This window comes from Lampris incognitus, chromosome 6 (assembly GCF_029633865.1).
Source record: "Lampris incognitus isolate fLamInc1 chromosome 6, fLamInc1.hap2, whole genome shotgun sequence".
Classification (NCBI taxonomy): domain Eukaryota; kingdom Metazoa; phylum Chordata; class Actinopteri; order Lampriformes; family Lampridae; genus Lampris; species Lampris incognitus.
In genome coordinates, this window is record NC_079216.1 from 35009671 (window position 1) to 35031318 (window position 21648).

Sequence of the window (21648 nt, forward strand, 5' to 3'; positions counted from 1 at the left end):
CAAATAAAGTTCAGTTATAGAAATGGCGACCAAGTGTGTGCGTGCTCAATGATACAGTCATTATGACCATTTTGGATTTTCAAAGTTTAATAACTTTGTGGGGGGGGGTACGGACCTGCCGCTCCCCGAATTATCCTTAAATTGCACATATTGGCATTTTCAGTGAGTTTTAGATCAATTGCGCAAAAAGTTATAAGATCTACCTAAAACGACCATGAGCGGATTGCGTGTCAACGTGCGCGTCATGTCACTATCTATGACGTGTTTTGGTCGCATCTTTTCCTTTGCGAACTTCATTGCTTTGTCCTAGAAAAATAAAAAAAAACTAGCGTTCTCCAGTGCATAGAAATAGTCTAAACTTGATTTTTGATTATTGCCAACATGTCTGGTTAAAGACGCTGTTGCAGTATTTGCAGGCGTTGGACAGCGGCCATTTTAAATTGTTTGAAAATAGTATTAAAAGTTGTTAAAATCTTAATTTTGGTGTCAGTTACTTTCTTAACAGACATACTAACACATGTAATGCATTGATTTCTCCATTGGGTATCTTGACAGAATATAGAGTTTAAAAACAATGGCGGTCAAAATGACCACCCATGGTCGTTCTAATAGTTTTTAAGTTCCGGTCATTATTTTCGGTTCTTTTTTTTTACATCACACGTTTTATATGCCTTGTTACGTTTGTTAGATTAACAATATGCGTTTTCCGTTTTATTTTTCAGGCAATATTTTCATTTTCAATTTTGCTATTCAAGTTTGACCATGTCTCTCTGAAGTTTAAATGTTTAAAAATAGTATTGTTAAAATGTTAATTATGGTGTCAGTCGTTTCCTAATACAACCATTTTCAGCTGCTTCCATTGCCCTGGTAATATATTAACCCACACCCAGATAAGTTGTATGCAAACATTTTGTCTGAGCCTGGCCTCAGTCTATTGCTGATTTGTGTAACTAAAATGGAACACGAAAACTATCTTCAGTGGTGCAGACTTGGATTTGTAAGTCGAAATAAAACTCCATGGCGTGTTTGAACGAGTAAAAAACTTTTCTGTACATATTTATTTAGGAACATCAGCCCACAAGTGTTGAAACCATATTGATCGGCCTGAGCTTGCATCTGAAGAGACCTCTTAGGTGACTTTGTAGGCATCTCTAGACAGTACCATAGGCGTTAGGTAGCTAACACGTCTGGGGGGAAAAAAATGCTATCATCAGCTGGGTATTGGAAAGACAAATAAAACTAAAACAGCATGTTTATGCCAACACACAGAGGTGTTCTTTCACTATCTGTATCTGCAGGCTGTCTTGGGAACTGGCCACATGGTGCCAGTTGTATCAGAAACTATAAGAAGGGCCATGACAACAGGCAGATGCTTCTGTGTAGAGACATGGTCAGCATGAAAGGCGTTGTGTTGCTTTTGGTTTTTGCAGTGGTGGCACAGTGTGAGCGGGTCTTCATTGGGTAAGCGCAGAAGTGTTTTCAGTGAGGTTTATTAATTTCCTTATGACTGTCTGTAAATCCATAAAATCATTTTCTCATTCACCATCAGCAGAGCGTCTCCAGATGAGCACAATACCTGAAGACAGTGCTCATTTGGCTCTTAGCACTTAAATACAAGGTGGGGAGATGGCGTTTATGTTAAGTTGCCCTCCATTCGATCCCTGCGTGTTTTAGTAAAGGATATTTCTCATAGGACATGTGGTAGATAGTGACATTCCTACATTGGTTGCCAGAGCTGATTTTAAGTTATTTCTCCTCATATTGCCTGCAATTCCCTGCATGGACTCGTACCATCCATGCTACCTTTCTGATCTTAATACACCTTACGTTATCAGATGTACCATTTGCTCACAAGATGCTGACATCCTACCAATCCCCAGACTTAATGATGAAAAAAAATCAGCTGGAACAGGGCCGGCCCAAGCATCTTTGGGGTCCTAAACAGAATTTGATCTGGGGGGGGCCCCCAGCCCCCCGTGTCCCAGCACCACTTTTTATTCTCACATGGCTGTGGTGCCCTAAGCAGCCACTTAGGTCACTTACGCCTCGGGGCCGGCCCTGAACCGAAAGTGTACAGTTTCATCCTACTGGTTTTCCTGCATCAATTAAAGATCCAGACTCAATTCGACATTTTCAAATCAAACCCCCCCCCCACTTCCTTATGGCCTTCCTTGACCAACTAGACCAATCATTAATCATTAAAGGACATCCTTAATGATGTCTTTTGATATGTATTTTTGTTTTTGTTTCCCTTTTTATGTCAAGAGGGCTGAAGCATTTCTTTTATAATAGACTTTAAATAAACTTGACCTATGAATGCACGAATCATTGCGGTTTAGAAAGCTTTCAATAGCAAGTGCCATTATTAAACTCAAGTTATTTGACATTAATAATTTTCCACAAACATAAATTCATGGTTCCCACGTGTCCTGGAAAACCTTGAAATTCATAGATTAGTTTTCCGGTCATGGAAAACACCTGGAAAATTATCAAATTTATCACACATCCTGGAAATACCATCAAGGTCATGGAAAATTGTCAAGTTAGGTTATAAAATAATGTTCAAACCTGCTGAGATGGCATATTTTAGCATCATTTTTAGCCAAGGTAATAATTTTTTTGCCACTGAGATTGCACATCACATCAGTTGCATTAAGTTTAGGGGGTATACTCCACAAACAGCTAAAAGTTACACCTGTAGTTAATACTGACCTACTGTGAGCAACAGCTGTCATGTATAACCAAGAAAAAGTCATTGAAAATGTCCTTGAAAAGAGCTGGAGAATGATTTCCTCAAAAGAGTGGGAACCCTGATCGGATTTTAGTTTTATTTTAGGTTTTCTTTGTCTTATGATGATCTGGAGGTCACAGATTACCCAACTTTTATAGATGTGCCTTTGTATTTATATTTTTATTAATTTAACACCACATTGCTTGGTTCAATTAGGGATATGGGAATGTCATGGTGGGAAAACAAAATTTTGGAGCTATGGAGAGGAAGATACATGGGGGACTTAAGTTGCTCATTGCTCTTACTGTATACCACAGTAGCAAAAGTCTTCCTGGTTTTATCGTTTGATCCCTAGCTCTTGGAAAACTGTAAGAGTACTTCAGCTATGGATGATGTAGGTGTTTGGAGCTTACTCTACTGTTGAATATGAACATCAGGTTAATCTACACTACCGTTCAAAAGTTTGGGATCACCCAAACAATTTTGTGTTTTCCATGAAAAGTCACACTTATTCACCACCATATGTTGTGAAATTAATAGAAAATAGAGTCAAGACATTGACAAGGTTAGAAATAATGATTTGTATTTGAAATAAGATTTTTTTTACAACAAACTTTGCTTTCGTCAAAGAATCCTCCATTTGCAGCAATTACAGCATTGTAGACCTTTGGCATTCTAGCTGTTAATTTGTTGAGGTAATCTGGAGAAATTGCACCCCACGCTTCCAGAAGCAGCTCCCACAAGTTGGATTGGTTGGATGGGCACTTCTTTGAGCAGATTGAGTTTCTGGAGCATCACATTTGTGGGGTCAATTAAACGCTCAAAATGGCCAGAAAAAGAGAACTTTCATCTGAAACTCGACAGTCTATTCTTGTTCTTAGAAATGAAGGCTATTCCATGCGAGAAATTGCTAAGAAATTGAAGATTTCCTACACCGGTGTGTACTACTCCCTTCAGAGGACAGCACAAACAGGCTCTAACCAGAGTAGAAAAAGAAGTGGGAGGCCGCGTTGCACAACTGAGCAAGAAGATAAGTACATTAGAGTCTCTAGTTTGAGAAACAGACACCTCACAGGTCCCCAACTGGCATCTTCATTAAATAGTACCTGTTAGAGCCTGTTTGTGCTGTCCTCTGAAGGGAGTAGTACACACCGGTGTAGGAAATCTTCAATTTCTTAGCAATTTCTCGCATGGAATAGCCTTCATTTCTAAGAACAAGGATAGACTGTCGAGTTTCAGATGAAAGTTCTCTTTTTCTGGCCATTTTGAGCGTTTAATTGACCCCACAAATGTGATGCTCCAGAAACTCAATCTGCTCAAAGAAGTGCCCATCCAACCAATCCAACTTGTGGGAGCTGCTTCTGGAAGCGTGGGGTGCAATTTCTCCAGATTACCTCAACAAATTAACAGCTAGAATGCCAAAGGTCTGCAATGCTGTAATTGCTGCAAATGGAGGATTCTTTGACGAAAGCAAAGTTTGATGTAAAAAAAATCTTATTTCAAATACAAATCATTATTTCTAACCTTGTCAATGTCTTGACTCTATTTTCTATTCATTTCACAACATATGGTGGTGAATAAGTGTGACTTTTCATGGAAAACACAAAATTGTTTGGGTGATCCCAAACTTTTGAACGGTAGTGTATATGTGAACAGACAGAAGTAAATGACAACTGTCTTCCAGAGACCAGGTCATCAGGGTCAGCGTGCAGTCTGAGGAACACATCAAGCTCCTACAAGCTCTGGAGAAGGAGACGGACTCGGAGGTACACACACACACACACACACACACACACAAACAATTTGAGAAGCTCACATGTATGCAAACATGGAGTATACACACATGCACACAAACACAGGATATTCCCAGCTTTTTGAGTCACACAGACAACCATTAATTTCCAGCAGTACAAAAGGTTAAATAAAGATCAACTACATCCATCCCCAGATGATTTCCACCTAAAAATACATGCATGTTGAAGGGAAGATCGTTCAAATTTACTGCTAATGTAATGCACATCACTCGCCATCACAGTCTTTAATAATTGTCTGTGTGTGTGTGGGTGTGTTTGGGGGAATGTATGCATGTGAATATGTGTTTTTACTTCTAAAATATGCATTTATATTTGGTTTTAGTTGCATATGTGCAGGGACATAATGATAACTGGTTTCAATATGGTCACTGAAGTCCGCCAGAGGTTCTTAAGTGGGTTGCAAAGGGGTCCTATAGCTTAACAACCAATAGTTTACTGTTATTTCATTTGATGTTTAGAAGATGAGAAAATGCTTTCATTACCTCCGGCTTGGTTGGGCGTCCCTACAGACACAATTGGCCGTGTCTGCAGGTGGGAAGCCGGATGTGGGTATGTGTCCTGGTCGCTGCACTAGCGCCTCCTCTAGTCGGTCGGGGCACCTGTTCGGGGGGAGGGGGGGAGGGGAGGGGAGGGGGGGACTGGGGGGAAGAGCGTGATCCTCCCACGTGCTACGTCCTCCTGGCAAAACTCCTCACTGTCAGGTGAAAAGAAGCGGCTGGAGACTCCACTTGTATCGGAGGAAGCATGTGGAAGTCTGCAGCCCTCCCCGGATCGGCAGAGAGGGTGGAGCAGCGACCGGGAAGGTTCGGAAGAGTGGGGTAATTGGGCGGATACAATTGGGGAGAAAAAAAAGGGGGGGGGAATAAATAATAAAAAAAGAAAATGCTTTTATCCACTCATTATTTTCAAATGTTCTGAACCATAATATCACTCACCTCACTGTTTACCCCACCAACAATCAAACAGTTCAATACCAGAACACACCCAACATCATAATCTCCTCGGATGGAGAGCCCTCAGATATTATTTGGGGGTTTATCCTCCTTGGTCTCACTGCACATACCTTGAAATACTGACATATATGTATGTTACAGAAATAATTAATTTTTAAAATTGTCTAACTGCATGATATATTGAATCCATAATTGTTATACTTATCCTCCATCTGATCCCAGCTGGACTTCTGGCTCCAGCCCGTCTCCACCGAGCTGCCAGTGGACATCCATGTGCCCTACTCCCACCTGAGCACTGTCAAGGAATACCTTGGCGCTCACAATGTCCCCTTCACCACCATCATCAACAACCTTCAGGTTGGTAAGCCCTAAATAGAGGCGCCCTACCCTAGCTGTGTTTTTGCTGATCGACATTCACACATTCACACATGCACAATGGCACTCACTAATTGCAGGTGTAAACTACTAATAAGACACGTTAGCCCCTAACTAACGGGTCTGACCCTTTAGCCGAGCGGTTAGTGATGTCGCCTTGTGGTGCAATACACCCCGTATCGAATCCCGCACCGGGCAAGAAAATAACCGGTTACACAGGGTTAATATCCTATCAGGGTCAACCCAAACCGCCCTCTCTTACCCCGCCCAAAGTTTGCATCCTGACTCACCACTAACATATGCCCCACTCTCATATTTCAGGATGGTATCAGTGAATTGGTGATACTATCATTTCACAGCTATGAGATAACCGGTCACGTCTGAAACCCTTGATCTGACAGACAGACTGTGAGACTTGGCATGTCGGGAGTTAGCTGTTGTTGTGTTAGGTACTTATGGGCACCCGTAGGGGGAGCTGTGGGATATATAACCGAGACTGGGCGGGTAAATAAAGACCTTTCTAGTTCCGGACATCAAACCTGAGACGTCTCCTTTATGCTCCGTGAACATGATATAACATGGTGTCAGAAGTGGTCACTGTAAGCCACTTACATGAACTGGGATGAAGATATCTCGGCATTTGTGCTAAAAGGGAAAAAAGGACCTAGCAATTGGGTTAATAACCGGAGTCTCGGTGGTGTGTGCACGATAGCTAGCGAGCTTCAAAGCTAACTAGCGTTAGGACACTGGTCACAGCACGGGCTAGCATCCACACGAGGGGAGAAGATGGACCGTTGTCAAGTTCCTCTACTGGCGCAATTCCATTTCAGCAAGCCAGATGAGAGGCCGAAATGGAGTCAGAGATTCAAGAGGTTCCGTATAGCTTCAGGCTTGGAGCTACAGTCCGAAGAGAACCAGATCAACACCTTTATATACACTATGGGAGTAGAGGCAGAGGATGTGCTAACTTCACTCCGTCTCACGCCAGATGAAGCAAACGCGTACAGCAAGGTGAAGGCCAGGTTTGATGCGCACTTTGTAGTACGGGTGATTGTGATATTTGAACGGGCTAAGTTTAATCAGAGACACCAAGAAGTAGGCGAGACAGCTGACAGTTTTATTACTGCACTTCATTGTCTAGCAGAGCATTGTGGTTATGGTGAGCTACACAGTGAGATGATTCGTGATAGGCTAGTAGTGGGGTTAAGAGATAAAAAGCTATCTGAGCAGCTGCAAATGGACCCGGGGTTGACGCTAGATAGAGCGGTCATTAGGGTTCGCCAGAGCGAGCAGGTCAAAAAGCAGCAAGACGTGCTTAGAAGCAACTTCAGAGCAGCAGAGGGAAGCACTGAATTGGATGCTGTTAGTGCAAGTTGGGAGAAACGGCGGGAGAGAGAAGCAGAGAGGGGCAAGGGCGCCAGTCCAGAGTACGTCATACCGTGCACAATGCAAAAGATGTGGGAAGGATGTGCATAGCATGCAGCTATGTCCAGCTCGCAATGCAGTCTGTAACTTCTGCAAGAAAAGGGGGCATTATGCAAAAGTCTGCCGATCAAACACTGTAGGAGAAGTGAACATGGCCGACAGTGACAGCGAAGAGGACGTTGCATTCTTAGGCTCTGTTAATGCAGAAGATTCTGAAGCTCCGTGGCTGATGAAGCTGAAATTAGCTGACATAGAGACAGAATTCAAGATCGACACAGGAGCTGATGTGACTGTGATCCCAGCAAGTCTGTACAGTACAGGGCAGTTTAGTGAGCTGGAGAAGACAGCTGGTGAGTTGTGGTTGGGTCAGGCCTTTTTCAGGTTCGGGCGGAAGTGGAAGCAAACTTCTCTGAATACCCTGACATGCACATGTTGAGTTCGACCTCAGCTCTGAACCTAACGGTATGTCTAACATTCCGACCGCATGATGAAGGACAACCCAGGGACACGTGTCATGATGGACAACCCAGAGACACGTGTCATGATGAAGGACAACCCAGGGACATGTGTCATGATGGACAACCCAGGGACACGTGTCATGATGAAGGACAACCCAGGGACATGTGTCATGATGGACAATCCAGGGACATGTGTCATGATGAAGGACAACCCAGGGACATGTGTCATGATGGACAATCCAGGGACACGTGTCATAATGAAGGACAACCCAGGGACACGTGTCATGATGGACAACCCAGGGACGCGTGTCATGATGGACAACCCAGGGACATGTGTCATGATGTCTCTGTCCTGCCAGGCAGTTCGTTTCATCTGTTCCATATAGTCCAACCATTTGATTAGTTTACTGTAGACCAGGTCCATGTATTAAACCACCTGGCACAACACAACACCAGCAGAACACTAGTAGTGCCACTGCAGCACCTGAGTTGCCCGCCGACCTACCTGATGATCTGCAGATTACAGCTGCAGATGGTGCCCCCCCAGACAACACACCTGTCTCCAGTCAGACCTCACCCCAACCACAGACTGGGTCTGCCCGAAAGTACCCTGTGAGGCAACGTTGTCCTCCACTCCACCTGACGGGCTTTGTAACTTAGTTAAACGGGTGCTGTGGGACACACTGAGTGATTAAAGGGGCAGAATAATCCCCTCACTCAGTTGAGGGCTGGGGCAGTCTAACCCCCCTCCTCTTAGAAAAAAAAATAGAAATAAATTTCTGTTGAATTATTTTGTTCAAAAAAAAAAGAAGGAATAAAGAAGTGTTCTGTATCTTCTGTAAAAAGATAAATTACATTATATTTTTGTAAGGAAAAGAAAAGGAAACATTCTCTTGGATGAAAAGAAAAGTGATTTTATTCGATGTTATTGTCTGAGTTTCAGTCTTACAGATATTGATATGTTGATTTCTTGTCAGTTGTAATAATAGTAAAAACTGAATGTTTTCATCTCAGAAAGGGGGATGTTGTGTTAGGTACTTATGGGCACCTGTAGGGGGAGCTGTGGGATATATAACCGAGACTGGGCGGGTAAATAGAGATCTTTCTAGTTGCGGACATCATGCCTGACGCTTCTCCTTTATGCTCCGTGAACATGATATAACAGCTGTTATATCTGAGTGGTTGGCTGGGTGAAGTAGTTAGAAAGACCATCCGTGAATGATCAATTACCTTCCAAGTGTCCTCAGCAAGCAACCAATCCCTTCTCTGCCCAGTCTTTGTATGTGTCCAAGTGCTAACAATATATATGTGAATTTTCCTCGAGAGAATCTGTGTAAACTAGGAGTGTCAATAGCGCATACTAAAACAAGATACTCAGAGAGAAAATTTTATTGATGAAAATATCAGCATTGTGTCCTTGTGTAACGTGTAGGAGCTCTTGGATGAGGAGAAGGTTGAGATGGAAGAGAACAGGATGGTGGAACGCAGCCTCAGGAGTTTCAATTTCGGCGCTTATCATCCTCTGGAGACTGTAAGTCATGAACAACACACACACACACACACACACACACACACACACACACACACACACACACACACACACACACACATTTCTATTTAATTAATACACCTACTAAATGGCAAAAAATAAGTTAACAGTATGCTTTTTAAATGGATTCATTGTCACATATGCAGCTCCACTGTGTGTGCATATGATCAAATTTATGTTAATCAAAGTTAAGTTATAAAACAGATCTCAACACATTTACACATCATAATCACTCAATGACTGTTGGGATAGGCTCCAGCATCCCCGCGACCCTGAGAGCAGGATTAGCGGTTCGGATAATAGAATGGAAAATAAAATAACCGCTGAGGACATAAGACATAATACAGTCTATTACTACTTTCGGCTGCTCCCGTTAGGGGTCGCCACAACGGATCATCCGTTTCCATCTCTCCCTGTCCTCTGTATCCTCCTCTGTCACACCAGCCACCTGCATGTCCTCTTTCACCACATCCATAAACCCTCCTCTTTGGCCTTCCTCTTTTCCTCTTCCCTGGCAGCTCCATATTCAGCATCCTTCTCCCAATATACCCAGCATGTCTCCACACATGTCCAAGCCATCTCAATCTTGCCTCTCTTGCTTTGTCTCCAAACTGTCCAACCTGAGCTGTCCCTCTAATATAATCGTTCCTAATCCTGTCCTTCTCCGTCACTCCCAATGAAAATCTTAGCATCTTCAACTCTGCCACCTCCAGCCCCGCCTCCTGTCTTTTCGTCAGTGCCACTGTCTCCAAACCATATAACATAGCTGGTCTCACAACTATCTTGTAAACCTTCCCTTTAACTCTTGATGGTACCCTTCTGTTGCAAATCACTCCTGACACTCTTCTCCACCCACTCCACCTTGCCTGCACTCTCTTCTTCACCTCTTTTCTGCACTTCCCATTGCTGTGGACAGTTGACCCCAAGTGTTTAAACTCATACAGTGCATCCGGAAAGTATTCACACCCCTTCACTTTACCCACATTTTGTTATGTTACCGCCTTATTCCAAAATGGATTAAATTCCTTTTTTTTCTCATCAATCTACACACAATACCCCATAATGACAAAGTGAAAAAGGTTTTGTAGAAATTTTTGCAAATGTATTAAAAATAAAAAACTGAAATATTGCATGTACATAAGTATTCACACCCTTTGCTATGACACTCAAAATTGAGCTCAGGTTCATCCTGTTTCCACCGATCATCCTTGAGATGTTTCTACATTTTGATTGGAGTCCACCTGTAGTAAATTCAATTGATTGGACATGATTTGGAAAGGCACACACCTGTCTATATAAGGTCCCACTGTTGACAGTGCATGTCAGAGCAGAAACCAAGCCATGAAGTCAAAGGAATTGTCTGTGGACCTCCGAGACAGGATTGTATCGAGGCACAGATCTGGGGAAGGGTACAAAAAAATTTCTACAGCTTTGAAGGTCCCGAAGAGCACAGTGGTCTCCATCATTCGTAAATGGAAGAAGTTTGGCTCCACCAGGACTCTTCCTAGAGCTGGCCGCCCAGCCAAACTGAGCAATCGGGGGAGAAGGGCCTTGGTCAGGGAGGTGACCAAGAACCCGATGGTCACTCTGACAGAGCTCCAGCGTTCCTCTGTGGAGATGGGAGAACCTTCCAGAAGGACAACCATCTCTGCAGCACTCCACCCATCAGGCCTGTATGGTAGAGTGGCCAGACGGAAGCCTCTGCTCAGTAAAAGGCACATGACAGCCCGCTTGGAGTTTGCCAGAAAGTACCTAAAGGACTCTCAGACCATGAGAAACAAGATTCTCTGGTCTGATGAAACCAAGATTGAACTCTTTGGCCTGAATGCCAAACGTCACGTCTGGAGCAAACCAGGCACCTCTCATCACCTTGCTAATACCATCCCTACAGTGAAGCGTGGTGGTGGCAGCGTCATGCTGTGGGGATGTTTTTCAGCGGCAGGAACTAGGAGACTAGTCGGCATCGAGGGAAAGATGAATGGAGCAAAGTACAGAGAGATCCTTGATGAAAACCTGCTCCAGAGCGCTCAGGACCTCAGACTGGAGCGAAGGTTTACCTTTCAACACGACAACGACCCTAAGCACACAGCCAAGACAAGGAAGGAGTGGCTTCGGGACAAGTCTGTGAATGTCCTTGAGTGGTCCAGCCAGAGCCCAAACTTGAACCCCATTGAACATCTCTGGAAAGACCTGAAAATAGCTGTGCAGCGACGCTCCCCATCTAACCTTACAGAGCTCAAGAGGATCTGCAGAGAAGATTGGGAGAAATACCCCAAATATAGGTGTGCCAAGCTTGTAGCTTCATACCCAAGAAGACTTGAGGCTGTAATCGCTGCCAAGGGTGCCTCAACCAAGTACTGAGTAGAGTATGTGAATACATATGTACATGCAATATTTCCGTTTTTTATTTTTAATAAATTTGCAAAAATTTCTACAAAACCTTTTTCGCTTTGTCATTATGGGGTATTGTATGAAGATTGGTGAGGAAAAAAAGGAATTTAATCCATTTTGGAATAAGGCTGTAACATAACAAAATGTGGGGAAAGTGAAGGGGTGTGAATACTTTCCGGATGCACTGTATGCCTTCGTCACCTCTACTCCTTGCATCCTGACCATTCTACTCTCCTCCCTCTCATTCACACATATGTAGTCCGTCTCGCTCCTACTGACTTTCATTCCTCTTCTCTCCAGTGCATACCTCCACCTCTCCAGGCTCTCCTCAACCTGCACCCTACTCTCGCTACAGATCACAATGTCATCCGCCAACATCATCGTCCATGGAGACCCCTGCCTGATCTCGTCCGTCAACCTGTCCATCACCATTGCAAAAAAGAAAGGGCTCAGAGCCGATCCTTGATGTAATCCCACTTCTACCTTGAACCCATTTGTCATTCAAACCGCACACCTCACCATTGTCACACTTCCCTCATACATATCCTGCACCACTCCTACATACTTCTTTGCAACTCCCGACATCCTCATACAATACCACACCTCATCTCTCGGCACCCTGTCATATGCTTTCTCTAAATCCACAAAGACACAATGTAACTCCTTCTGGCCTTCTCTATACTTCTCAATTAACATTCTCAAGGCAAACATCGCATCTGTGGTGCTCTTTCATGGCATGAAACCATACTGCTGCTCGCTAATCGTCACTTCTCCTCTTAATCTAGCTTCTATTACTCTTTCCCATATCTTCATGCTGTGGCTGATCAACTTTATAGCTCTGTAGTTGCTACAGTTCTATACATCGCCCTTATTCTTGAAAATCGGTACAAGTATACTTCTCCTCCACTCCTCAGGCATCCTCTCACTTTCCAAGATTGTGTTAAACAATCTAGTTAAAAACTCCACTGCCATCTCTCCTAAACATTTCCATGTCTCCACAGGTATGTCATAAGACATAATACAGTATAGGCAGCAAATCGAAATAGAAAAACAGAAATACATGCAAAACTGTCAGTTGACAGTAATCAAACCAACTGGAGAAATTAAGACAAGTTGAATTATCTGAGATGCAATTTGAAATGAGGTTGAAATGTTAAACAGCATCAGACTCTCTGACTGAATCTGAAAATGTTTTTCCAAGGAGCATTGCAAAGTGAGAGAAGGCTCTGCCTTGAGGGCGAGAGAGATACCCGGCATCTCTCGAACCAAATAGACCCTGACAGAGTACTTCGATAAATGAGATTGATAGGTAGGATGGAGCTAAACCATTTAGAACGTTGTATGTCAGGATGAGCAATTTAAAGTCAGACCTAGCCTGAAATGGGAGCCAATATGGAGAGATGAGAAAAGGTATTATATGATTAAATTTAGTTATCTGAGAGGTGACTTGGGTTGTCCAGAGAAGAGAGCATTACAATAATCTAGAGTATACTAATGCATGTATTAACTCCTCCTGCATCTCCCATTCAGATTTACAGTTGGATGGACTCCCTGGTGGCTGAGCACCCTAACCTGGTCACCAAGGTGGAGATTGGAAGATCTTATGAGAACAGGCCCATGTATGTCCTGAAGGTGGGACACAATTTCAACTTGATAGGCAGAATGTAAAGTGTATGTGTGAGTGAGTGAGAGAGAGAGAGAGAGGGTGTTTGCTTGCTTGCCCAGGTGTTAACTTTACCATGAAGGGAGTAGCTAGTGCATGACTGCGTTTTAAAGAGAGTGAGACTTGTGTGAGAGTTAATGTGCATGGACAGGTGTTTCTCTTTTGTATTGTACATACAGTATTTATGTGTCTGTGAGAGAGAGAAAGCAAAGAAGAGAGAACGTGTGTGTGCTTGTGTGTTCGTTTCTTACTTATGTCTTCCTTTACACCTTTGAGACATTGTTTTCTCCCCGTGCAGTTCAGCACTGGTGGCAACAAGCGTCCAGCAATCTGGATCGATACCGGCATCCACTCCAGGGAATGGGTGTCTCAGGCTACTGGAGTTTGGACAGCCAACAAGGTATATCGACACAGCAGCCAGTTCTCATCACATGACGTTTCCCTCCGAAACGAGATAACAGCCATTTGTCACATGATTACTGGGATGACAGTAGAAGTCGCAATGGGATCATTTTGAAATTAGCACTTTTCATACAAGTGGTGTCATAGACATACAGGAAGCAACACCTCTCATTTTAAAGAGTAAGTCATAAACACGAGATATTCTTATTTCCAAAATTGATTTGTAAAAGTTTTACAATGAATATAGTTTCGTGGACTAAAAAAAAATACACTGCCGGCCGTCCGGGTAGCGTAGCAGTCTATTCCGTTGCCTACCAATACAGGGATTGCCAGTTCAAATCCCCGTGTTACCTCCGGCTTGGTCGGGCATACCTACAGACACAATTGGCCATGTCTGTGGGTGGGAAGCTGGATGTGGGCATGTGTCCTGGTCGCTGCACTAGCACTTCCTCTGGTCGGTCTGGGCACCTGTTCAGGGGAGAGGGGGAACTGGGGGGAATAGCATGAGCCTCCCGCGTGCTACGTCCCCCTGGTGAAACTCCTCACTGTCAGGTGAAAAGAAGCAGCTGGCGACTCCACATGTATTGGAGGAGGCATGTGGTATTCTGCGACCCTTCCCGGATCAGCAGAGGGGATGGAGCAGCAACCTGGATGGCTTGGAAGAGTGGGGTAATTGGCCGGATACCATTGGGGAGAAAAAAGGGGAAAAATCACCAAAAAAAAAAAACAACTATAGATTGCCGAGTGTCGAATATAGTTTAGATTACACTCTTTGTTTCATTTCTTTCTTGAATGAGACTCTTTTTTGCACTCATGATTTATAATCATGAAACATATCACAAGTCACTCCTCTATCTTCCATCTTCCATTCTTACCAAGTGGGGCCAGTCTTTTAGCTATTTTTATTTGCAATAATCATAAAAAATTGTACAGGCTAACAGTAGAAAACAAGTTCAATAGAGGGGCATTTTTACTTTACAATGTCCAAATGTCTCTGTAATGGTATGTAATTGTACTATAGCATTATGTTGCCGCTTTTTCAGAAATGGCAGAAATAATCTACTGTAGTTATGTATCGGTCCTATACATCATTATGCGTTGGTCATGCACAGATCATTAAGGCTCTGGAGAATATTTGTGCCACTGGCTTTGAGGGTGCTGAGGCACTCTGACACATTCACACACTTGCATAAGTTGCTCTGGATTGATAGCAAATTGCCCAGATCAGATCAGTTACAATGTGAAACATAAGTATCTAGCGAGGACAACTGGGGTAAATAACCCAACAAATAGTCACATCATGGAACTAGTTGTGGCCTCAGCAACAAAGCCGTTTTATTCGAGAGTGACATTTCTATAAATGAACCATCATGTGCTCTTGTTCAGATTGCCACTGACTACAACAAAGACGCTTCTGTGACCTCCCTCCTGAACACCATGGACATCTACTTGCTGATTGTGGCCAACCCTGATGGCTATGTTTACACCCACACCAACGTAAGGCAACACCACTTAACAAGACTGTGAGGCTCCAAGATGAAAACTGCATCCCCCCCTAGACCTGAGGCACACTCATTTACCTTAGTAGCTTTCAGTCAGTGTTTGGGAAACAAAGGCTCCTCAGATGTTTCTTCATATGAAATTGAAATTTAATCAAAGAAATCAACATTCATATGAAGTACAGAAAACCGCTGTTTTTGGACAAAAAAAACCAAAAAACATGTACTTCTAAAGTGTATGTTTCTACAGAAGGAATGAAACAAGACTTATTTTCTCAATGAGATGTCCGGGTAGCATAGCGGTCTATTCCGTTGCCTACCAACACAGGGATCTTTGGTTCGAATCCCCGTGTTACCTCCAGCTTTGTCGGGCATCCCTACAGACACAATTGGCCGTGTCTGCGGGTGGGAATCTGATGTGTCTTGATTGCTGCACTAACGCCTCCTCTGGTCCATCTGGGCGCCTGTTCGGGGGGGAGGGACTGTGGGGAATAGTGTGATCCTCCAATGTGCTACGTCTGCCTGATGAAAATCCTCACTGTCAAGGGAAAAGAAGTGGCTGGTGACTCCACATGTATCGGAGGAGTCGTAGTAGTCTGCAGCCCTCCCCGGATCAGCAGAGGGGGTGGAGCAGCGACCGGGACGGCTCGGAAGATTGGAGTATTTCGCTGGATACAATTGGGGAGGGGAAAAAAAGGAGGGGGGGTGTCAAAAATAAATAAATAAATTATTGATATTATATTATTCTTACAAAGTGCTAAGGGTGCAATGGAGCTGACTCACTTGACTATGTCGATTGTTATTACAAGAACAAAAAAGGAAACTTTTTTGTTGTAGTTTTTTTTTGTGTGGTTTTTTTGCATTTTTGCATTGATTGACTAAATCTGTTTAATGTACAGGATCGTATGTGGCGTAAGACCCGTTCCAGAAACCCTGGTTCCATGTGCCGTGGAGTGGACCCTAACAGGAACTGGGATGCAGGCTTTGGTGGTGGGTAGAACGGGAAAAAAATAATGCAAATGGATTTTATGCTTTTTTTTCTTTTCTTTTTTTTTACTTTACGTACATACTAAAGCAAAATGAGGTAGCATGTTTCGTTTAAGTGTGTGTTTGTCTGGATGTAAGCCAACCTGTATGTGAACATCATCACATTATAACAACTGTGTGTGTATATTTGGAAATTCTGCATGTACCCTTCCATAGTGTATGAGATGCTGCTGTTCCTATTTACTGTGTCTCTCAGTACTGGGTATCTATATAACTTGTTTCTCACTGTATCAGTGCCATCAAGACAAAAACATCCTGATATGATGGAATGGATTTTGACATAAGCATGTGTGTGTGTGTGTCTGTGTGTGTCTGTGTGTGTGTGTGTGTGTGTGTGTGTACGTGCATAACTGTATGTATGGGTTTTAATGCCAATACATTCCTCCAGGTCCTGGTTCCAGCAGCAATCCCTGCTCTGAGTCTTACCACGGTGCCTCTGCCCACTCCGAGATCGAGGTGAAAAACGTGGTGAACCTGATAAAGAGTCATGGAAATTTCAAGTCCTTCATCTCCGTCCACGCCTACTCCCAGCTGCTTATGTATCCCTACGGCTACACCTGCAAAAATGTGCCCCACCAGCCTGAACTTGTAAGGATGGAGAACAGAGATTTTATTCTGTTACATTATCTGTGCAAGTTGATTAAAACTTTTTTTCAACTAAATACTCGCTAAATGCAAACATGACTTAGGACACACATCCACACACATGTACGAGCATGCACAGTCTTCCTGTTCATAAGGACATTATCAAAGGTGAGAGAGCAGGACTGCCTGCGCTGCAGAGCTGTTGAAAAGTTTTTTGGGGTCAGTGCCTTGCTTAGTGGATCCTCGGCAGTGGCAGGCGGGACTCTAGATGTTTTTGAAGCCGGTCTTTTCAGCTCACAGCTGGAATATACATAACTGTTGGTGGTTGGAATTGGATCAGAAAACTGTGAACTTCTACCCACACTCATCAGTGCGTCCATGTACTGAACACAGAGAACCCACCCCCCCCCTTCTGCATTCAGCAGATGATAAATAGGACACAGTAATAGCAGGAGAGTTCACAAACAGAAGGCCTGCCAGAATAGATAAGTGCCTGTGCGCAAAAGCAAGATGTTTCTCTTTATAAATATATTATTTTCTGAGGGAGATGAGGACAGATGTTATGATACTGATGAGCTCTAGTACGGAAACGTCTGCCTCTCACCTTCCCCAGAATGAATTAAAAGTTTAAACATCAACGTGTGCCCTATTCTTTGAATGCAGACTGTTATCAACTTTAACTGCATAACTATGTGGCCCAGTTTATTGTGTAATTGTAATTTTAATCAATCACTTTTGAAAATGTTAAACTTCACTGACAATTTTGATTAATAGATGGATAATAAATTCATCAAGATTTAAATAAAGAACAATTTATTTTTTTAAGTATTGTGCATTGAAAAAAAACCCTAAAAACAAAAAACATGTAACAAATACCGACCACATTTTAAAAGTACAAGACAAAAGAATCTTAGGGTCTAGCTATATGACATAGGTACCGGGGTGAAGAGATGTAGGAAATAATATGGCGCATCTGGGTAGCATAGTGGTCTATTCCGTTGCCTACCAACACGGGTATCCCGGTTCGAACCCCTTTGTTACCTCCGGCTTGGTCGGGCATCCCTACAGACACAATTGGCTGTGTCTGCGGCTGGGAAGCCAGATGTGGGTATGTCTCCTGGCCGCTGCACTAGTGCTAGTAGCGCCTTCTCTGGTCGGTCGGGGCGCCTGTTTGGGGGGGACTGGGGGGAATAGCATGATCCTCCAATGTGCTATGTCCCCCTGGTGAAACTCCTCACTGTCAGGTGAAAAGAAGTGGCTGGCGACTCCACATGTATCGGAGGAGGCATGTGGTAGTCTGCAGCCCTCCTCGGATCGGCAGAGGGGGTAGAGCAGCAACCGGGACGGCTCAGAAATGTGGGGTAATTGGCCAAGTACAATTTGGGGGGGGGGGTGTTGGAAATAAGTATCTGTGTGCAGAGTGCAAAAGCCAAAGAACGGACAACAGAAAATCTGCATGCAATTAGCGGAACACACATGTGCTTCATCAGCATCCGCTTTTATGCACGTTTTTACACACTTTCACACCTGGAGACCACAGCAAAGAAGACATCCATAGTCTTTACCTCCACTGCATCTATATAGGCCAAGGAACTTTGCTGGAGGTCATCTTGGCAATAGCTGGGGTCATATCAATCCAATTCCTTTGCCCAGAGGTGTACAGCTGTTCAGAGGATTTCAAACCAGAAATTGTTTGGCCACAAGTGCACTTCTCTGACTTGTAGAGTTTGCTGTTTTCCATCCACACCATTGTTATAAGTGTAATCATTTTAATGCTCTCACCCTCTATTTCATTTCCAATAGGACTCCATCGGCAGGGCTGCAGTCAAAAAACTCACCTCCCTCTATGGCACCCGGTACAAGGTTGGAAGCATCTGCAAAATCATCTGTGAGTACCATGTTTCCCTTTTTCGATGTCTCCTCATTGGTTGCAAATATAATAATTTACTGAAATATAATTATAAAGAATTAACATTTTTCATAAGGACTTAGAAAACTCAAAGTTCGAGCAGGAACATAAAAAACTTTAAACGCATATCTATAGCAATCATTACACAAAACAGCCAGTAAGTAACAAGAAATTATCAACAGTGAGAATAAGTCATGCAACTACTAATACTGCTATTACCACTCATATTACTGCCAGCAGTATTACTACCACTACAACCACTAATGCTACTATTATTACACCTTGAACTAACTACTATTAATAGCTACTGCTAAGACCACTACTACTACTACTACTATACAACAACTTTTCCACCAGTCCTGCAACTGCCACTAACGCAAACTGGTAATTAATAGTATAGACAGACAGGCAGACCGACAGGCAGGCAGATAGACAGACAGGCAGGCAGGCAGGCAGGTAGACAGACAGACAGACAGACAAGACCAGGTTCAATAAATAACACTGTTATGGTACAGCTGCGACAAGCACACAACCGGAACTTGCCACTGCAGTAGCACAACGTGAAATATAGAGAGAAAACAAAACACAGAGCTAACATGGAAACAGAGGCGAGTAAACTGGCAGCTATGCTTACGTCACTTCAGCCGTGAGCCGGTTCGGGGCCCCTGCGAGCACGTCTCCTGTCAGTGGTCCGAATAATGCAATCCCAGCTCCCATGAGCGGCCAGTCCTGTTCGTGTGGATGGTGTTCAAGTCTCTTGTTTTTAGTGGAGAGAGACAGGTGTGTAGAAAACGCTGATGCTTCTTGTCTTGTGCCCGCCGGCGGTGACCAATTATGATCTATAACATAGGCTGTGTAACACGGCCTCCCTTGACAGATGGCTATGATTGGTTGAGCGTTAATACTGTCATGCCTTCTGTCGACCCTCCGTCTCCTCTGTGTGTGTGTGTGTGTATGAGAGAGAGAGAGAAAGAGAGAGTGTGTGTGTGTGTATGTGTGTGTGTGTGTGTGTGTGACAGAGAGAGACAGTGTGTGTGTGACAGAGAGAGAGAGAGACCCTAACCGTAACCCACAATGAGCAATAAGCCTCCGTCTCTTCTGTATGACGACAGTACAACTAGCAATCACCCTCTGTCTCTTCCAAGGCTGGAATACAGACCGGGCATGCCGGGCGAGTGCCCTGGGCCCCGGACCACGAGGGGCCCCAAAAGGTCAGGGGTATTGTGTTCGCGTATAGTAGGGATCCCACATCATACCCTACAAGGGACGTTTGTTCCAACCCTGCGTCGTGATGCAGGGCCTCAAGCTACAGTCTCTACTGATGCAGGGCCCCAGGCTACAAAGTCTCTCTTGATGCGAAGGCCCAGGCTACAAAGTCTCTATTGATGATATAAATGTTTAGTATTGATTGAATACTTAACATTTAACAATTTTTAGTATTGTTTGCGTAGCCTATCTGACGGGGCGGGCGGGGGGCAATGGACATGCGTGCCCCGGGGCCCCCTGGTGGGTTAATCCGGCCATGGTCTCTTCTGTATGACGACAGTATTCGTACTCAACCAATCATAGCACAGACAGATGGGGGGTTATAAACCTATAACATGGCCTATGTTATACCTGCCAATTATCAATCAGCCCTTCCCGCCAAACGAATGGGCAGGATGTGATGTCACACTCAGGAAACCTGCTGCACTGGGATTTGTAGTTTTTTTCCGTTTTTAATCTTCCAGGCGTCACACAGCATACAACACAATAATAAGCATAGCTGTGGCATCTCATGTTTACAATCAGCTCTGTAGAATAGATAGAACGGAAGGGGAAAGAAAGACCCCAAAACATATCCGTAACAATACTTTTGCTCTGCTTTCCCCAGATCAAGCCAGTGGCGGCAGCATTGACTGGTCCTACAACCTGGGCATCAAATACTCATTTGCTTTCGAGCTGAGGGACACTGGTCGTTATGGTTTCATCCTGCCAGCCAATCAGATCATCCCCACTGCCACTGAGACCTGGCTGGCCCTGAAACACATAATGGAGCACATTCGCGACCACCCGTATTGATGACTGCGACCACGTCTACGGACTTTGTGTTTGGTCAGACTCTGACTCTAACCAATAAAGACTAGACTTTATTTCTTCTTCCTCTTAGTTCTTTTATTTCCCAGTATGTGTTCCATTTTACTCACAGTAGTCAAAATGCATGGTAAAGTTTCAGACCACAAACATTTATCCACCATGGGAAAAATTATGAGGTGCCGTTTAGGCCATAAATCAAGAAAGCTTGCACATACACTACTTTTCCCTCACAGATGCGCATAAAAAAAACTTGCAAATGTACATAAAAGCTCACACACATACCACTTTGTCCTTGCACATACTTTACTTTTACCTCGCACATGTACATAAAAAGCACACATGCATACTGTAGATCAGTGACTTTGTTATTGCTGATGTTTGCTGAGCCACTGCAGACACCGTACTGAGGAACACTCAATTATACAGGTTACGGGTGAGGGCCCGCGAAGCGATAGTGCTGGATGCCAGCTACACGTATGTCGTCTTATTGCATCCTCGTCGTGTTGGTCAATAAACCAGGTTATGAATACTAACTCTGCGTCATTCATGAGAACACGAAACATGGTGTCAGAAGAGGAAGATTTTGGAACTTTCACGCACATGTTTCGGCCGATACTTTCTATTTTTTCTAGCGAGGACAACGGAGCCACCTAGCCTACGGAGCTAATCAGCGAACATGGCGGACGGATGTCGGCGGCCCGACCCTCTCGTCTTTGATGGCAACATCAGTGAAAACTGGCGGATCTTCGAACAGGAATATGACATTTTCGT

The 21648-nt window shown here is 43.8% G+C and overlaps 1 protein-coding gene across 1 annotated transcript; it reads left to right on the top strand.

Moving 5' to 3' along the window:
* Positions 1-1370: 1370 nt before the first annotated feature.
* Positions 1371-20938, top strand: LOC130113993 (carboxypeptidase A2-like). The gene is made up of 11 exons (XM_056281710.1): positions 1371-1461; positions 4416-4497; positions 5721-5855; positions 9189-9287; positions 13227-13328; positions 13658-13759; positions 15148-15258; positions 16160-16250; positions 16696-16895; positions 18696-18780; positions 20675-20938. The coding sequence occupies exons 1-11, from the start codon at positions 1388-1390 to the stop codon at positions 20860-20862; spliced, it is 1269 nt and encodes a 422-aa protein (XP_056137685.1). The 5' UTR covers positions 1371-1387; the 3' UTR covers positions 20863-20938.
* Positions 20939-21648: the final 710 nt, after the last annotated feature.

Excerpts from the sequence above, each read along its gene's own strand:
- LOC130113993 (XM_056281710.1), top strand. The coding sequence starts at position 1,388 with ATGGTCAGCATGAAAGGCGTTGTGTTGCTTTTGGTTTTTGCAGTGGTG. Across the intron at positions 5,856-9,188 it reads CCATCATCAACAACCTTCAG|GAGCTCTTGGATGAGGAGAA; the intron begins GTTGGTAAGCCC and ends TGTAACGTGTAG. Across the intron at positions 13,760-15,147 it reads GAGTTTGGACAGCCAACAAG|ATTGCCACTGACTACAACAA; the intron begins GTATATCGACAC and ends GCTCTTGTTCAG.